This window comes from Eptatretus burgeri, chromosome 4 (genome assembly GCF_056783735.1).
Source record: "Eptatretus burgeri isolate ZD-2024b chromosome 4, Ebu_testis_v1, whole genome shotgun sequence".
NCBI lineage: Eukaryota > Metazoa > Chordata > Myxini > Myxiniformes > Myxinidae > Eptatretus > Eptatretus burgeri.
In genome coordinates, this window is record NC_140964.1 from 114,246,185 (window position 1) to 114,261,629 (window position 15,445).

Consider the following 15,445-nt stretch of genomic DNA (forward strand, 5'->3'; position numbering starts at 1 on the left):
GTCGAGATTCGAACCCATGATATGTCGGCTCAACGGTGAGACAAGCACATTACAAGAGGCTATTCTTGTGAATATCAGCTGCATAATATATCCATCAACACAAAACCACACCAATCCGCACACCACTGATCACATCCGCCATAACAATCTGCACACGACTGCTCAAAATAACTACCACCAATCCCAACCACAACCACAACCAAAACTCACCCATCAGTCGACCTGAGAAGGGTTCTTCCCGACGTGGGCCACACGTCTCCAGTCAGCATTTTGAATGTTGTCGTTTTTCCAGCTCCGTTGACTCCAAGCAGTCCAAAGCACTGGAAAAGAGAAACACATTGGATGGTACAAGCTAGAAACTTGTTGGAGTGGTTCTCTAATGGGGCTTAGTACGTTTATGAACGAATGCGCAGAAATGGACAAGCGCACATAAACACGCAACATGCGCACACGTGGGTTGCAATAGTCTCGCATCCCCTTCAGGGTGAGACTAACAAGCTGAAGAACCTGGTAGATGGTTAACGAATGATTCGAGTACCATTAGTTACTCGGAATGGTAGGGATGTGCGTTGGTCAATAAAGCGGATTTTATTTTTCAACTTGAGCGGCTCTTTTTCGATCTGGACAACTCACGAGAGTCGAATCACTCCGCTGTTCTTGTGATTGCATCACAATGAAATGATCAACGGAACCATAAGGGACGGATGCGCTCCTTTCCCCCAAGATAGTCAATTGCATTGCCACAGCCCTTGCTTCCAGCTTGTGATATCACATGCTAAAAAAACACACACACACACACACACACACACACACACACACACACACACACACACACACACACACACACACACACACACACACACACACACACACCGAGAAAATGCTATTTCATACACCATATATTTCAAACACAATTCCTCAGTGGGGATGACATATTTTCTCCGCTACCGAAGGTGAAGGAGGTTATGTTTTCACCCCTTTCTGTCTGTTTGTTTGTCTGTAGGATATCTCAAAACGTTTTGGACAGATTTAGATGAAACTTGGTGACATGTTGGGTCTGTGACAAGGAAGAATTGATTCAATTTTGGTGAAGATCCGAATCCGTATCCGGATTTGATAATGTTGGAAGTGATTCTTCAACAATGAGAGATCGGCCAAAAACGATACATCGCACAATATCTCAAAAGGTTGTGGACGGATTTGGACGAAGTTTGGTGGACAGGTTGGGTGTGTGGCAAAGACGAATTGATTCGATTTTGGTGAAGATCCGTATCCGGATTTGGATACGAGGATTATTAAAAAATTTTCAGTGATTCTTCACCATTGCGAGAAAGGGCCAAACACGATATAGTACTGTATAGCAAAATATTTCAAAAATGTATTGGGCCCGATATGTTCTCATGGATCAGGCATGACGTGGCAGGGGTATGCGCTCTAACAAGTGCTCTTCCAGTTGATAGATGTTTCTCCAATTTTTTTTTATTTGCATACAATGCCGAGTCTCGTACAAGAGTTAACACACATAACGTATAACAAAGGGAGCAGGAGACAAGAGTGGCGGGAGAGGGAAGCACAAAACAGTGGGGAAGAGAGACATTAGGAGATCTGTGGAAGGGAGAGGGATGGGTACATGGGGTAGATATGATGGACATTACAGAGACTTACAGGAAGGAAAGCAGGGAATTTGAAAGATGTGGGTTTGGGGTGGATTCATGGGGGTAGAAAAGATGATGGTTTTGGATGGGGGAAGATACGAGATGGTGATGAACAGCTGTTTTGAAGACCTGGAGGAAAGAGTGGGATTGAAGAGTGTGGGAGTTTGTTCCAAAGGTGGGAAAAAAGTAATGAAAGAGTGAAGATGAACAGTGATTCTTGAATTTGGTAGTTTTACCAGAAGGGGGTTGCTGGCGGACCTTGAACGCCCTGCAGAAATATGGTGGGGGGCATATCGCAGGCAGAGCGGGGGGAGGGGGGCGAGGCTGGAGAGGAGACGTCGAAGACAGAAAGACCACCGACCTGCCTGCAGTGAGAGAGTCAGAGATCCAAAGACTCGGCTTCACCGCGTGAGATACCAATGATCCTAAATGCCTTGGTTTACACAGCGTGAAGCCGAGAAAGGTGAGAGGCGGGAGCACCAGCCCAGAGGGGAGAGTAGTACTCCATCACTTGCATTAATGGTCTCTTGTATGTTTTAAAAGCTGCTGAGAAAGATGCATTTGCTTAAACTTTGAATTAATTGTCTCGTGTTTCTGCCGAGAACTTGTAGATTAAACATCACTCCACAGTACTGGTTTGTATGTGAACTTTTGCGAATCTTAAGTGAGTTTGTAAAGTTTCCTTGTTTTGGTGGTGGTCCATGGTCATTTCCTTGTTGAAGTTTCTCCACTTTCATACACAAACCTCTCCACAGGGTTTTTACCTCTCTTTTTGAGACTCCAAAGTAAATTCCATCGACCGCTGTAAACTTCCGTTGTAGTCGTTGATACTGCTTGTGAAGCCCAACCACCTGCAGGACATGATCTTGGACTCTTCCCTCTTCTATTCTGATCCTCTCCGCCAGCACATCCTCATCCAAGTTGACTGGTAGGACTTCGTGCCTGTCTTTAGTTTTCCTGTTGGACAAGAGGGTGCATGGGTGAAGACCTGACTGTGATCAGGTAAATAATTGGTCCTTTGACCCAGGTTCAACTCTCAATCCTTATTGTGCTTGAAGAGACCACCAGGGTAGTTTTCTTATCACAATATGGAAAGATAACCAACATGCAGGACTTTTAACAAGAAATGAATTATTGAAAAGTTAAACATTTAACAATTATCTCATGGCAAGGTTAAATAATTTTTAAAAAAAGGTCAATAAAGGATTTCAATTATATAATGTATAAATGATAGATTTTTTCGAAGAAAGCCGTAGGGTGGTGGGGGAGGGAGATCGGTGGGAGCATAGGTTGAGAATCTTTCATAAAAAGCAAATACTTAAATTACTGCAGTGTATTGCTGACCTGAAAAGAGTCTTTCTCAACACAAGACGCAAAAACAGGAACAGGACTCCTTGCAGAGCCAAGGCCACCAGATGGCCTCCTATGTAGTCCCAACCGTATATGGGAGAGATGGTGGCAGTGCGAGAAAGCATCAAGGACAGTGACTTTTCCATGTAGTGTTGAGACAGTTTGAGGAAGCCTTGTCCCAGGCAGAATTGTGGAAAGATCAGGTAGAACCACTCCAGGACATCATAGGCCATTTTTAGGCTCTGGGGTGGAGGGATTACACAATCACACTCTCAAACCTCAGCAAAATGCAAGGATTTTGAGATACATAGAATGTTTAAAAAAAAAAAAAGGGACTGCAGAAGAAACACTGCATATAGATGTTAGTAGAGAAGTTATGATCGAAGTGGATGTATTTGTTGAAAAATAAATAATGCAATAATATTGAGAGAAATGTGACTGAGGATGTGAATGTGAACAAGAAAAGTTTTATTGATGATGTTAAGAAGGAAATGAGTATTTAACAAAGATGGAAGTTCCCACATATGCTGCTTTTTTGGCTGCTGGTTGCATCATTGGTTAGGGGCACGGCTATGCCGCTGATACAGTGCCCCTATTCCCAGTATACTGGTGCTTATTTTGCCGACCTCGGAAGGATGTCAGGCTTAGTAAAACCCCTGGTGTTAATTCAGTGGTCGACGGGGCTCGAACTCAGGACCCTCGGATCCCAAGCCACCACCCTAACCGCTAAGCCAACACCAAACCACAAAATGTAAGTACAAGAGTGGAAAGTGGCACCATGTTGGTATGCAAAAATGAATCTAATTTCTATTGGTGAAAATTTTGATGCTTTATGTTTCTTTATGTGGAATAAGTCCTTATTGCTAACAAACCCATTTAAAATCGTTTTGATGTTGCTGCTTCCTGAAACCAAATGTAACTGCACTATATCAACGGTGTCAAATTAGAACGGCACTCGGTGGAGCACATATCTCCACCAGGCTGAACAACTTGCGTTTTGTATCCCACTGATGGGCCAGATCTGAATCTCGACCTCAACCAAAATCTAATCGGCATGTTCTTGTCACTTACCCTTGAACTCATCCATCAAGTTGTATCATAACCTGTCCAAAACTGTTTTTCGATATATCGTTTTTGCCCCCATCTCTCAATTATGAAGAATCAGTTTAAGAATAAAAAATATTTTTGTAACCGGGTTTGGATCTTCACTAAAATCGAATCAATTCGTCCTTGTCACAAACCCAGGTTGTCCAACAAGTTTCAACTGAATCAGTGCACAACTTTGTGAGATATCGTGCTATGTCGAGTTTTTGCCCATGAAGGTCATGGACAGATTCGGACGAAACTTGCTGGACAGGTTGGGCGTGTGTGTGACAAGGACGAATTGATTCGATTTTGGTGAAGATCCGGATCTGGATCCAGATAGAATAATTATTTAATTTTTCCAAGTGATTCTTCACCATTGATTTTTCGAGCCAAAGACGATATACAGCACGATGTTTCAAAAAGTTTTGGACGGATTATGACAAAACTAGGTGGATGAGTTTTAATGACAACTAGAACCCAATTAGATGTTGTTTCAGGTCCGGATCCAGATCTGGCCGATCAGTGGGATACAAAATTTAAACTGTTCAGCCTGGCAGAGGTATGCGCTCAACCGAGTGCTGTTCTAGTTAACTATGTAATAATAGTTTGTTTATTTGTGTTTAAAAACAAATATTTTAATTAAATAGTTTAACTCTATGTAAATTGCTATTTACTGCATTAAGCCACATCTATGTAACAAGTGTGTAACTAAATTTAATTGTTTTTGCATGAACCCAGTTTAACTTCATCATATGGTTTTTTTAACAATATGCAATCAGTATTAAACTGAATATAATTACTTATCAACATGTAATCATTCTTTAACTGCACAAATAATTAAGTTCCATAGTAATTCCATCCATCCATTGGAACCATACTCTGTACAGAGTGTTGGTGCTGCCAAAGCAGTCTCCTGTGCTATTGGGCACAATCCTGGATGGGTCACCACTCCGACACAGGATACTCAAATGGCTCAATCATCCTAGCAAGCGGGTACTCATTTTGCCGATGTCAGAAGGATGACAGGCGGAATCAACCCCACGTGGTATTAATTCAACAGAAAAAGCAGGATTTGAACTCAGGAAGTTAGGATCCCAAGTCCACCACCCAAATCATTAAGCTAACATCAGGCATGATATTTCTCAAGATTGGAGCACTTGCGAAATAGTAATTCAGGATTGTTAAAAGGATTGTTCGAAGTCAGTTCCATACAATGAGTCAGTGTCCGTGCCATTGCAATACGAACCAAAATGCGTCCTGCTTTGATTAACTCGATGAGATTGAGAGAGAGTACGGTTGTAACTCCAAGCACGATGTTGATAGTAATGAAGGAAACAATCGCTCCCTCCTCTGATTTAAAGAATCCAGAAAGGATGTACATCCAGGGCAGCGTTGCGAAGCTGAGGTGAGAAACAGACGAGATATTTGGTTGCCGGTTAACATCATGAGATCTAATTTCCATGCAATCATGTTTCACTTAAACTCACAACTTTTACCAGTGTTGCACACTCACCTTTTAACAGTCGATCACAAGGTCGCTATCTGTGCTAATATATTTATCAATACGTCTGAATGTTTATCAACAATCCAATTTTACTGTCGAGAGTCATTTCCTTCGAAGCAGTTTAAAACCTACAAAATTGCACAATGGCCTCGCAGCTCTGAATGATGATTTCATAAGAATTTTTGGAGTGCAGAGCCTGATGGGATCATGTCTCTAGTTTGTGGTTTATGCAGCGTGTAATGAAGTTGATTGCACAATGTCAAAAGCATTCTCCCCTTGACAAATCAGGTATTTTTTTTAGTGTTCGGTATGCTATGTTTAAACATCAAGAGGCTACCCACGTAATTCTGTATGTCATCTTCCCTCCCTGTCCCCCTCATTGCACGCTCTCTTCATTTTTTCAATCTTGTGTTTTCTTATAATTTCACGCCCAAGCCATTCTCCGTGTGTATCTTACTATAATTCACCGTCCGTCCATCTGTCTGTTCCTAGGTACCGCAAAAACGGCTGAACCGATCGCAACCATTTTTTGGGTGTGTAATCCTGGGATCCCTTGGAGTAAAATAGGCATAAATATAATAACATGACCCCCTCGACGGCTCTCGTAGGGAGCGGGTGCTTCTAGTATTATAAATGTGTTGCCTGACCAAAATTAGTTTAAAACGATGAAGGTCGTCACATGTTATGTGGATTTGTAATCGCATGTTATGTGGATTTGTAATCACATGTTATGTGGATTTGTAAATACTATTCACGAAATAAATTGGCAGGTTCTCGCAGCTCATGGAATGGTGAAAGTGAAACAGCTTATTTTGAGGGGTGAAAGTTTGGGTCGTGTGTACGCCATCGCAACATGGACACTCGACGACAAATCGATGTCTGCATAACCATCCGTCTTACTGAATGGAGATTAAACACCAATCATGTCTCTCGACATCCATGATGAGAAAGGTTATTCATTTTTGCTCCAAACATTTAAACGGACTTTCATTTTCTAACTGATCACACATTTTTGCAAAAAACACTTTGATTGGTGGATGTGTAATTTTACACAAGTGATGTTTGTAACTTCGTTTTTTTTTTAACTCTTACCCAAACAGCAGCAGCAGAAGGAGGACGATTCCCAAGTTATTGTCATCAGTGTAGATCGGAAGGTTAAATGCAGCAAACACACCGAGGCAAATTAACACAGTGACAAGGTAGCACAGCTGTATGCACACGGGGTAGAAGAAGCACAGGAAGCAAAGGAAGCACAGTGTTTTCAAGGTTAAAAAAGGCCTGTATTGTTCTCTACAAGGTGTATCACAGTCATATTTTAAAATCTCAAAGTGATCATAATTTTTTTTACCTGTGCCACCGAAGGTGGGCAGGGGTTATGTTTTCTACCTTGTTGGGTTGCCGAAACAGGTGACCCTTATTGTCAGTAATTCTGTCTGTTTGTTTGGATGTTTGTTTGGATGTTTGTTCGTTTGTCATCAGCATAATTGGTAGTAAACGTGGGCGGATTTTGACCAAACACGGGTGGTAGGTACATCTTATGACCAAGTGCTTTGGAAATTGTGATGGTTGCTAGGGACGCTTTGGTTCCCTAGCAACAACCAAAAAACCTTCAAAATCGGTACCGTTCACGCGAAATCAATTCCGAAAGCCATTATCCCACGTGGGGTTATGAAATTTGGCACGAATGATCTACAGGTGATGCTCTATCAAATATATTCCGGTTTTTGTGATATATGGAATACTTTACCTCCTGCTCGGCGACCCATCCCCGCCTACCGGCTTGTCTCTTTGGCTGTGAAGAGGATATCTCAAATAGTTGCAGATGGATTCGGATGAAGTTTGGTGGACAGGTTGGATGTGTTTTAAGGACGAAATGATTAGATTTTGGTGAAGATCGTAATCCGGATCTGGATAGGAGAATTATTTAAGTGATTCTTCACCATTGAGAGATGTGGTCAAAAACGATGTATTGCATGATACCTCAAAAAAATATGGACGAATTCGGACAAAACTTGGTGGATGAGTTCGCGAGATGACAAGAACAAGTCAATTAGATTCTGGAGGTCCAGATCCAGATCTGGCCTTTCAGCAGGATACAAAACGTAAACTGTTCAGCCTGGCAGAGGTATGTGCTCTACCGAGTGCCGTTCCAGTTTTTACTGAAATGCTCAATCCATACATTTTTAGGTTTTGTTAAAAGGGTTATTATATGGGTCTGAACACAACTGATCCGGTCCCCATACAGCTCAGACATGTTGGGCTTGAACGCATGAACAGTTTCATTCTTATGGCAAATATCCACAAACTCAATTTGAGATTCATCCTTCGAGTCAAAGCAGAGGAATTCACAAGACGTATGCAAACCTGAAATATCAGAATCGAATTGTCAACATGTCATGTTTAATCGCCTTTGCTCCTGTTAGTCGCATGTAAACTTACATTCACAGAGACTTCCATGTTTTCCTTAATTTACATCACTCTGCCCTCCACCACACCCTGAGTGGTGGTATGCCAGGAAAGGAAGACGGAGAAGAAAAATAGAGCATTGAAAGTGAGATAGAAGACACCTGAGATGAGTATGAGAGAAGAGTATGAGGTGACGATGAAAGACATATGTGACCCTGAGTGGAGAGGAGGTGGTGGAGGAGGGGGTGCTGTGGGTCAAAAGAGGTCAGAAGTAAGAGCAATAAAATATTGAGAGTCCACCAACCTGCCTGTGATTGGCAAATGTCAGACCCTGTGACTCTGCCTCCTCCCAGGAGACACCAATAATAAAAAAAAATTAAGCCATGGAATCCACCACCTCAGGGGGAGCAACATGGAAAGCAGATACACCACCATCCTTCCATCCATTGGGACCATACTCTGTGCAGAGCATTGGTGCTGCCGAAGCAGTCTCCTTGGCTATTGGGCACAATCCTAGACAATCCATAATTTGAGGAGGGCCCCCTGAATACTGTTGGTAGACAGCTTGAAAAGTGAGGTTGTGTGCCAGAGTGTATCAAAGGCTTGAGAGATGTCAAAAGACAGGGCGCTGATCTCTCATTTGCGATTTAGAGCATCCATACGTTGTTCAGTTAAAAGGACCAATATGTCCTTGTCAGAATAGCTGGGATGGAAGCTGAACTAGATCAACAGAGAACAGATAGTCAGAGAATAGATAATGTCTGAGGTCTGGAGAAATGATAGATTCCAACAATCTTCTTGTGATGGGGAGGAGAATGACTGTTCTGTAGTTGAGTCGATCAGACTCGGAATCCTTCTTGTGAATGTGTGTGATGTTGCAGGCAGTTTTCCAAAATGAAGGCATTTAAGAAAGACTTGAAGAACAGCAAGGAAAGAAGAGCAGATCTGGCTGGAGGCACAGTTTGTGAAGATTAAAGCATCAATACCATCAGGATCGGTTGTCGTGGATGTGTCAAGATTGACAAGAAACTTCTCAGCTGAGTGGGAGAAAAATGCAGATGCTGCAGAGAGAAATCTGAGATTGAAGAAATAGTGGAAATAGCAAGGGAGGGATTGGGAACTTTAAACTTCTCAACAAAGACAGAATTAAACTCTTCAGCTTTTTCAAGAGTCGTGCCGAACATGACTCCATCCTTTCGGAGTGAGGGTACAGAAGGGGACTGTACTCCATGCCAATGAAACTGTCTCGGCAGCCCTATGCGCCTTTACGGCGCGAAAGTAATGCTGTTATTATTAAGTTTGATGTTGGCTTCTGCATCGTAAAATAACTGATATATACAGGTAATGGCTGTCGGTTCTGCAGAGGGACTATAGGTTCCTTCGAAAGATTATAAAGAGAGAACGCTGGTAGGAGGACAGCAGAGAATCCACATTTCAGAAAAGAGCTTCATAGATGGAGTAGTCACAACTGGGGGAACAGTATACTACACACAGAAACAGGAGGGCATTACGGAGAGAGGCACGAAGTCTGAAATACTTCTTGAGGTTGTGGGGAAGTGAGTTATGAACATTGAGAGGAACACCACCACCACCACCAGGACTGGAGCTGGGCCTATTATAGCAGAAGAGGGAGTAGCCATGGAGGGGGACAATTAATCATGAACATCCTGTGTGAGAAAGGTTTCTGTCAGACAGATAATTCCAGAGAAAGAAGCTCAAATACCTGGGTGGAGAGAATTAAGAGATGGTGTTGTCGAACACTATCGAAGGGAAATACCTTAGTTTTCTCTACATGACAAAATTACGCCTCATCCTGTTCCTGGAGCTTATCCTTCTTGTAATATGAGATCAGGGTCTTCTCCGGACCTTAGAACAGGTGGTCTGGACAGCATTGTGATCTGAGAAATAGGCTCACATTTGTGAACCCCGCATATGATTACATGTATGAGCTCCAAGACCCCGAGTAAATAAATAGATATCAGCAAAAACAAAATGGTGAAACATCATGGAGAAAAATTTGGGTATTTGATTAATCATAGAAATATCAATTGCAAGTATTAAGGGATTACATTAACGTTCTTCAAACAGGCCTTATTGTACTTGCGAGATGTACAACTATTTGCCTTAGGCAGGGATATTACAGTAAAAATGATCATCGTATCATCGGGCAATTACCTATCATGTGATATATCATAATTATCTGTAGAAATATGTCATGTTGTGTTGAATTGCTGGGAATATTCTGTGCATAACGAACAAACAAGTACATTTGTGAACACAATGAACCGTCACTCACCATATCGAAGAAAAAAGTGACGAGCCAGAATAATGTGGGGGACACGCCGGCGATGTACTGCAGACGACATGCACCGATGATGCGTTCGCGAGCCGAAGCACTTCCAATCTTGCTTGCCAGTATGGCGAACGCCAGCAAGATGCACAGCGATACACCGACATTCCCTACGGCTTCCAAACTGCGAAGGCACACTTCCTCTTTAGTTTGCACTCGACACCCTCGAGTGACGACCACATCGCCACAAATGTTTCGGAAAATTAGGTCAACGCACTTTTATTCCAGTTGGAGAAGCCATCGTTTCAAACTGGCTGGGTCTAACGTGATGGCAGGATAGATCTAAGCTCTTCAATTTTTTACTTTTTTTTGTAAAAGCGGATGCAATGCAGTCAAAGGTCACAGGATCTCATCCTGTGGGACTGAGCAGTTTGAGGACTGACATTTGAGGTCAGTTGTTTGTTCTTTCTAAAGCAATTGTATCCACGTTTTTTTTCCCTGTTTTATGGCCACCATCAAAGTTAGCATGTAGTGGTAAGAGAGATTGAATTAATTCCTTTGCTTGCCAACTATTGGTGAAGAACCCATCCTTATGCAAGGATTAATTCTCTCAGAATTACAGACGGGTCAAATCCCCCATAATTGGCGTATTTTATTAACCTCCGCTATCGAAGATGGACCGAGGTTACTGTTTTCACCCCTGTCTGTTTGTTTGTTTGTTTGTTTGTGAACAGTATTACGGAAAAACTCCTGCACGGATTTCGATGAAATTTGGTGGGGGGGGGGGGTTAGGTGTGGTCCAAGGATCATGCCATTAGATTTTGGACTTGGTCCAAAGTCCAATATGGCCGCTATGGTGGCCATTTTGAAAAATATATTTGAAGTTTTGTTTTTGCATTTCTACATGTTTTAAGTGATTTCCAAGCAAAAAACTAAAATTTGTTAGAGAAAAAAAAAATTTGCAACTTTTTTTCAAAAAATTTTCGATTTTATTTGAAAAATATTTGAATTTTTTTTGCATTTCTACATGTTTTAAGTGATTTCCAACCCCCCCCACCCCAAAAAAAAAATTTGTTAGAGAAAAAAAAACAAATTTTGCACCTTTTTTTTCCAAAAAAATTTCGATTTTATCTTGTTGGCATTTCTACATGTGCGTCGATCTAGTTTAGTTGATTCAATCGTGGTTCAGTAGAGTCTGATCCGTTTTAACCTACAATGAATAGGATATCAGGTTCACTTAAGTGACCCAGCAGTATTGGCGGCGGAGGTTTTGCACTCTACCGAGTGCTCCCCCTCTAGTTATGACCTGTAATATCTGCTCCTACCGGGAGCAGCACTATGCCATACATATCTACATAGAGGGAATTGACGTCAGATCCTGAACCCCAGGGATTTGAACTTTTTTTTTACTGTCAAAAAACTTCCCTTGCACACCCAGAGTACAACTACCAATTATAAACTCATTCTGTCCAGTGGTTGAGGAATGCATAAAAGTTACACACACACACACACACACACACACACACACACACACACACACACACACACATACACACACACACACACACACACACACACACACACACACACACAAATGGTATGCCGTAATAGAGGGTTGGTACAAAAAAACTTCACATTTATAACCTTAAAGGGATATTAATGTTAAAAGCTACTTGTTGGAAAGCATTGTGGAACACGCTCTACCATCTAACTATCTACTATACTAAAAATTAGAATGTTTGTTTGTATGTATGTGTGTGTGTTTGTTCGTCCTTTATAGGCGGCCGAACCGTTGGATGGAATGAGATGAAACTTGGCATGAGTGATCCTTGGGAGATGAGAACGGACATGGCATGGGGGGGTCAAGTTCAAGGTCAAAGGTCACGGGGTCAAGGTCACCGGGTAACTTCAACTTCTCAATTTCATCTAATCGAGACGGGACCAATGCCATTCGACAGATAATCAAAATTAATACTGAAGGACCAATTTTGTGCCCCGTCTGTGACGGGGTTTCGGCTAGTATATTACTAAAACTCTCATCTTGTATGTATATATGTATGTATGTATGTATGTTCCTGAAATACAGCTAAAATGGTACACGATAGCACAAAAATTTTAGGGCCACCTAACTCACCATTCTCATGTGATGTGGTGTGCAGTATCAAGTTTCGTTCAAATTGGGCAACGAAAAAAAATTTAAAAATCAATTCCCAATTCAGTCAAGTACTCTTTGGGAGAATTTGATCAATGCAAACAACCTCAGGGGTATAGTTCGCTGGAACTATCTTTTTGTTTTTTCTTGAAATGATTTTTTTTCATCAACCGCTGTCACAATGGGAACCCAACAGGTTTACGGGTCGGCTGGTGAAGTTAAAAGCTCTTTCAGTAGAAGAACAAATCACGCATGATCATGTACAATCACTTTTAAAAGGCTGACACTCGTCTTAAAAAAAGAAGAATCGCCATGAAATACAAAAATTAATATCTCTGTATTTCATACGTCTTATGGTTGTTTTTATCTTTTTATCAGGTATCAACATTTATCACCCCCCTCTCCACATGCTGACACAAATAAATGTATCATCCAACGCGCTCTGATGTATAAAAGAGCCCTCTCAAACCCATATGTTGCTCCCACTGCACGAGTCAAGCAAAAGAGTTGCAATGAAAAAACAATAAGGAACTGGAGGGGGGTAGACATGGGAGGGATGGGGGTGGTAGAAATACTTACATATAATCTTCTCCGATTTGCCTCCCAGAATACGGATGGCTGTTGACAATAATTTCTGTAACGTATCACAACAGACATGTAGTAGGTATCAGCATCCGTCGACAGGGGCTCGAACTCAGGACTCTAAAGTCCCGCTTCTTCATGAAGCGAATCGGTATTGTCGAATGGCCTTTCAAAGCCTAAGTACGGATTTTTCAAATGCATGTACTAACTCGTCAAAAAGCAATTTGACATTTATTGACATTATAATTAGTTCAATTCCTTTTCTTTCTTCCTGTTTTGTTTAAATCAATATTTCAATTCAGTACTGGAAATAAAAGTTATAAAGTGCTTCTCGTCTTGCCAAATGCAGTCTGCAGGCCAGTTATCCTCTGGCATTTAATTCAGAGGTGGCACAACAAAGGATGCCTGGCACGATTTAGTTCAGCTTAAGAGGCAGCATGCACAAAGTATGTTTGGTACAATGTACAGCATGATGAAGCATCTTCGGCATGATATGAAGTACGCTGAAGAATGTTTGGTACTGTGAAATGGTCTGTTTTGTGGTGGATTGATGGCTGGATCTTACCATAGTCCAATGGGTCGGCATCATCTGGAAGCTTACTCTGCAGGAGCAGGTTGTAGAACGCGTTCAGGTAAGCTGGTATCACATGCAAACTCCTGCCGTTGTACCACACCTGTGCAGTAAAGATGGACAGGCTGGAGTGGTCATTTGTTCATTCATGTACTATGCTATACATGCAGCATCAGTTCTGCCAAACCAGTTTCTTGGCTCGGGTTACAATCCTGGATGGATCGCCACTCGAACAAAATAAGTCAGTGCAGGAATTTGGAATTTTGTTCAGGGTGCCAGTGATACCTCGCCTACTCTTCATGAAGTACACCGTGGAATCTTTAACGTCCACCAATTAATACCAGTGGACGGGATGCCCAGTTTACCATCTGCCTGAGGGACGAAACATATCACCGGTATGCTAGTTTATAGCAGGGTTGGGATTTGAACCCAGGCTAGACAGCTTAGAGGCAAATGTGCATACCTCAAGAGTCTAGAGTCTAGACCATCCTGCCAGCCCTGGAGTGTCGGCACACACGACAAAGATTAATGCGAGTTTACGCTGTTCTGGCAGTGGCACAATTCCATTTACAATGGGTACGAGGAAATTCAAACACAAGAAAAGCCGATCGACTCATCATGTCAATGAGTTATCTTCACAATATCAGTAACTTTGTGGTACGTACAATACACGAGCACACAATAGCAGCATGCAAAATATTTCCAAAATGAAATAGAATGGTGATTGCTCTGTTTCGACATTAAGAGGGCAGGCTTGATTCATGTATCATGGATGCATGTATGTGATTCAAGAATAGATGTTACATATGATTTATGTGCTCTTAAATACATGATGCAAGTGTATTTTTTGTGTTTGTGTATTTGTACAAAGCCAATGACTCAAACCATGCGTTTAATTTTGGGGCGAACCATAAATTTAAAGTTTGAGCTGAACTGGGCAGTAAGAACATGAAAGTGAAGAACAGACATTGGGATTGAGGAGTCTCATGACAGAATAAATTTCAGAGTTATTAGCTGTTTAGCACGTACAAAGAAAACAAACGAGATGTACCTTCGTCACAGTTCTGTCACTCGGAACGTCATCCACGTCCGTAGTGAGCTCTTTGGACAAGTCGTTTCCAAAAGCAAAACCAGCATGGCTGAGAGTAAAAGAAAACAGCTCACTTGTGGTAGCATGTACTTTGTTACCTTACATCCTACTGTGGCTCATTTAGCCACACATTTTCCCTCCTCCCTATTGCACACTGTACCTTTTGTGTGCTAATTCATAGTCATGGCATATGACCTCTGATCCAACTCTTCCAGCTCACTGCTCTTAGAACCCCCCCCCCCCCCCAATTACACCTTATCATCTCAAAAAGTCAACTCCATTCATGTCCCGACACCCTTACACCTCGACGATCTTCAAACCTCCTTCTTACTGACAACCCTCAACTGTCTTTGCTCTTTTAAAAGCATTGAAAGTCTGCCTGAAAAAGCTGAGGTTAGCTGCAAGCATGTTTAACTACCCTCCTCTTATTTTTAATACTCATAATAAAATACTCAATTAAAAACAAAAAAAATTGACAAAAGTAAAATTTTATTTGTTTGTTAAAAGTGAATAAACACAATCTCTTGTTTTTTTTTTTTACAATGTGGTGTTCACGCACCGAGTTTCCAGGAAGGAGCAGGTCGTAAGGAGCAGGTACTTGTCCATCGGCAGGTCCGTCAGGTTGTACAGGAGAAGAGAGGGGGTGAGTCTCATTCTTGGGGCATTGTATTTGTTCACGTCATAGCCCTACCGATGCAGAAACGAATTATACATGAATACTCCACTGATGATCAGTAACTTTACCATGATCAATGAAAG

The 15,445-nt window shown here is 41.7% G+C and overlaps 1 protein-coding gene across 1 annotated transcript in view; it reads right to left on the reverse strand.

The window, feature by feature from the left end:
- Positions 1–15,445, reverse strand: part of LOC147028925 (uncharacterized) — a 245,031-nt gene that overhangs the window by 23,577 nt on the left and 206,009 nt on the right. Inside the window, exons 49-58 of the mRNA XM_085879809.1 lie at positions 15,246–15,373; positions 14,648–14,735; positions 13,591–13,699; positions 13,023–13,077; positions 10,298–10,475; positions 6,688–6,803; positions 5,338–5,491; positions 3,000–3,247; positions 2,420–2,612; positions 211–320 (exon numbers count right to left, since the gene is read on the reverse strand). Of these exons, the coding sequence (XP_085735935.1) occupies positions 211–320; positions 2,420–2,612; positions 3,000–3,247; positions 5,338–5,491; positions 6,688–6,803; positions 10,298–10,475; positions 13,023–13,077; positions 13,591–13,699; positions 14,648–14,735; positions 15,246–15,373 (1,379 nt within the window). The remainder of the gene's footprint in view (positions 1–210; positions 321–2,419; positions 2,613–2,999; positions 3,248–5,337; positions 5,492–6,687; positions 6,804–10,297; positions 10,476–13,022; positions 13,078–13,590; positions 13,700–14,647; positions 14,736–15,245; positions 15,374–15,445) is intronic.